The sequence below is a fragment of the Papio anubis genome, chromosome 4, assembly GCF_008728515.1.
Source record: "Papio anubis isolate 15944 chromosome 4, Panubis1.0, whole genome shotgun sequence".
NCBI classification, from domain to species: Eukaryota; Metazoa; Chordata; class Mammalia; order Primates; family Cercopithecidae; genus Papio; species Papio anubis.
Window position 1 is genome coordinate 1,961,038 of NC_044979.1, and position 3,666 is coordinate 1,964,703.

Below are 3,666 nucleotides of genomic sequence, written 5' to 3' on the forward strand. Positions count from 1 at the left end.
ACACCTTTCACACACACACCCACACCACACACACCACACCACACACAGCACACACCACACACCACACCACAGCACACACCACACACACCACACACCACAGAACACACACACATCACACACCATGCAACATGACACACCAAATACCACACACCACCCAGTACACACACCACACACCACCCAGCACACATACCTGCCACACCACCTAGTATACACACACAACAAAAATACGTACAATACACCATACCATATAGATATGGCATCACATCATATCACACAGAGACACCACACACACCACCCAGCACACACAACACACCACACATCACACACCACCCAGCACACACAACACACCACACACTACCCAGCACACACACATACAACACACCACACGCACAACACACCACACACTATCCAGCACACACACACCAGGCAACACCACACACCACCCAGCGCACCACACCACATATCACGCACACCCTACAGGCCAACACACCACCCAGCACACACAACACACCACATGCCACCCAGCACACACCACACATAACATACACCCCACATCACGTCACACACATCACATGCACACACACACCACGCAATACAACACACACCACACACCATATACATATACCACACCATGCCACCGCTCACTCATATAAGCACCACACAAATGCCACCGCTATAGCACACACCACCACATCACACCACATTACACACACCAGCCAGTACAAGAAATGCCAGGAGGCCCGACTTCCAGAGGCATGCTGGCTGTGTTCCTGGCTGTGCCAGCTGGAACGCCAAGGTGGATGCTGCACAACGCCACTGGGTGGAGGGGCTCTCTGGGCAAGGGTTTCAGGCGCTTTTTTTTTTTTTTTTTTGAGATGAGTCTCTGGCTTCTGTTGGGTTCAGGCTGGAGCGGCATGATCTCAGCTTCACTGCAAGCCCTCCTGGTTCACGCCATTCTCCTGCCTCCCCGAAAGGCTGGGACTACAGGCCTTCACCTCACCTGGCTGTTTTTTTTGTATTTTTAGTAGAGACTAGGTTTCACTGTGAGTTAGCCAAGGATACCCTCGGTCCCTCCTGACCTCGTGGATCCGCCTCGCCTGCCTCCCAAGTGCTGGGATTATGGCTTGAGCCAGCTGGCCTTGTAATTTTTTTTTTTTTTTTTTTTTTGAGATTGACTGCCTGAGTTAGCTCAGGCTGGAGTGCAGGGCCGATCTCAGCTCACTGCAAGCTCCGGCCCCAGGTTCACGCCATTCCCGGCCAGCCTTCCTGAAAAGTGTTGGGACTACAGGCGCCACCCGGCCCCAGCTAGTTTTGTATTTTTAGGTGGAGACGGGTTTCACCAGCTAGCTGTGGATGGCTCGATCTGACCTCGTGATCCTCCTTCGGCCTCCCAAAGCATTTGCTTAGCGAGCCATCAAGGCCTGCCTGTGCACTTTTAATAACCACATGTGGACTGTTTTAATCAGCAAAGGAGCAATATAGCTACCAGTTTTCCAGGCACTGTCAAATGCACGCTCAGAATGAAGGAGTTTTCCCAAGGTGCCCGAGGCCAGGAGTGAAATTAGCAGAACTGTTCCCTTCCTGAGGAAGCCTGTTCCCAGGGTACTCTGGCTGCTTTCGTAGTGCTGAGACCCTGGTCTCTCCCGGCTTGTGGGATGCACCCGTCTCATCTCTGCCTGTGTCACACAGCCTCCTCCCCTGCCTGCCCCACCCTCTTTTTTTTTTTTGAGAGTCTCACCTCTGTTGCCCAGGGCTGGAGCGCAGTGGTATAATCTCACCACTGCAACTCCTGGTTCAAGTGAGTCTCTTGCCTCTGCCTCCAGGTTGGACAGGCCGCCACCACACCCGCTAATTTTTTGTATTTTAGTAGAGACGGGGTTTGTCATGTTGGCGGGTTATCCTGAACTCCTGATCTCATGCGATCCACCCGCCTTGGCCTCCCAAAGTGGGATTACAGGTGTGTGTCACTGCACTGGCCATTTCTTCTTTCTTCTTTTTTTTTAATACAGTCTTGTTTCACAATTCTCGCTGAGGCAGTGCCTGATCTGCCCCACTGTGGCTCCACCTCTGGTTTACCCATTCTCCTGCCTCAGCCTCCTGAGGGCTGGAATTATACTCACCACCTCACCCGCTGTTGTATTTTTTAGTAGAGATTGGGTTTCAATTACAGCATAGTGACACTCGATCTCCTGACTGCGATCCGGCTTGTCTCTGCCTCCCAAGGCTGGGATTACAGGCATGAGCCACCTGCATCGCCCATTTCCTTCTTCTTAAGAATACCTGTCAGCTGGATTTGTGCCCACCCAACCAGCATGACCTCTTCTTTAATTCACTACATGACGCCTAAACTGCAGTCAGCAACATAGAGTACCTACCTCTCTGCACACTTTGGGGACACCTAATGCATGCACAACCCGGTAGAAGCTCATCTGCACCCACAGGGTGGCCCACGGCCCCTCAAGGCTGTCTGAACGCAGCCCCACCCCGGCACCTGCAGCCGAGGGGCTCCTCACAGCGGACCTCAGCCCCTGGACGTGGCCGCCTCACTCTAAGATTTGGAAGTTCCTGAGCACAGCAAGCCTTGTGAGTGAATCACACGTGTCCTGCGAAGCTATGAAATGAAATGTACGGGCTTTTGAAATGAATGAGACACAAGCTCCTGTAAACATTCCTGAATTTACAGTGGTTTTGGAGTCCCTCGGAATTTTCTCTTTCAGTAAATAACAAAATTATAACCATGACCACTTGAGAGGGCATGATAATCTCTTGATGTTAAATGTGGTTCTCGTACTCAAAATATGGAAGTACCATGTTGACTGTGTCTAACAACTTCGAAGGTTAAATATGATTTATGCTATAAACGCCTTAGCAGGATGACTGGGCATTTGGAGGTGGGGTCTGAGGGCCTGGAGCCCATGACCGTGACCTATGACCCATCCAGCCCGCCATCATGGCCTTCGCTTCCCAGGCCGTGACCTCGGACCGAAGGTACCTTTTCAGCCTGAGCATCTGGACAAGAAACCCTGATGGATCAGATGACACAGATCTTACATAACACAGGGCGTTTCTTCCTTAATCAAATGCCCAGCCAGGAAGAGGTGCTTGTGTCCAAATCACCTGGGATATTCTCACCAGTCAGAGCCACAGGGGGCTTTCCGCTGGATTGTATATCTGTTTTTGGCTTATCAGAAACTGCCTCTGAAATCGCTGGGGAATTCAGAGCCTAGGATGGGAGATGAAGAAACAGTTCTTGCCTAGGGGAATTCCCTCCGATTGTGTTATCCCCTCCCGAGAGCAGCACGGCAATCAATAGCCCGAATTAGTGAAAGAAAAGAATGGAAATTAAAGATCTGCTGTTCAGGCCAGTGCGGTGGCTCACACCTATAATCCCAGCACTTTGGGAGGCCGAGGCGGGTAGATTACTTGAGGTCAGGAGACCAGCTCAAAGCCAAAAAGGTGAACCCCGCTCCTCACTAAAAATACAAAAAATTAGCTGACGTGAGTGGCAGGCATCAGAACCCCAGCTACCAGGAGGCTGAGGTGAGAATCACTTGTCTGGGGTAAAGCCGCAGTGACTCCAGATCTGCCACTGCACTCCAGCCTGGGTAGAGTAGACCACCCCAGTGTAGAGTCGGGTTGAAGACAGCATAGGGTAGGGAGGATGGT

General features: G+C 51.5%; 1 protein-coding gene across 1 annotated transcript in view; it reads left to right on the forward strand.

Moving 5' to 3' along the window:
- Positions 1 to 3,414, forward strand: part of LOC116274425 — a 6,659-nt gene extending 3,245 nt beyond the window's left edge. Inside the window, exon 2 of the mRNA XM_031664942.1 lies at positions 2,442 to 3,414. Coding sequence (XP_031520802.1) covers positions 2,442 to 2,622 — 181 coding nt within the window. The 3' untranslated portion in view covers positions 2,623 to 3,414. The remainder of the gene's footprint in view (positions 1 to 2,441) is intronic.
- The last annotated feature ends 252 nt before the right edge of the window (positions 3,415 to 3,666 follow it).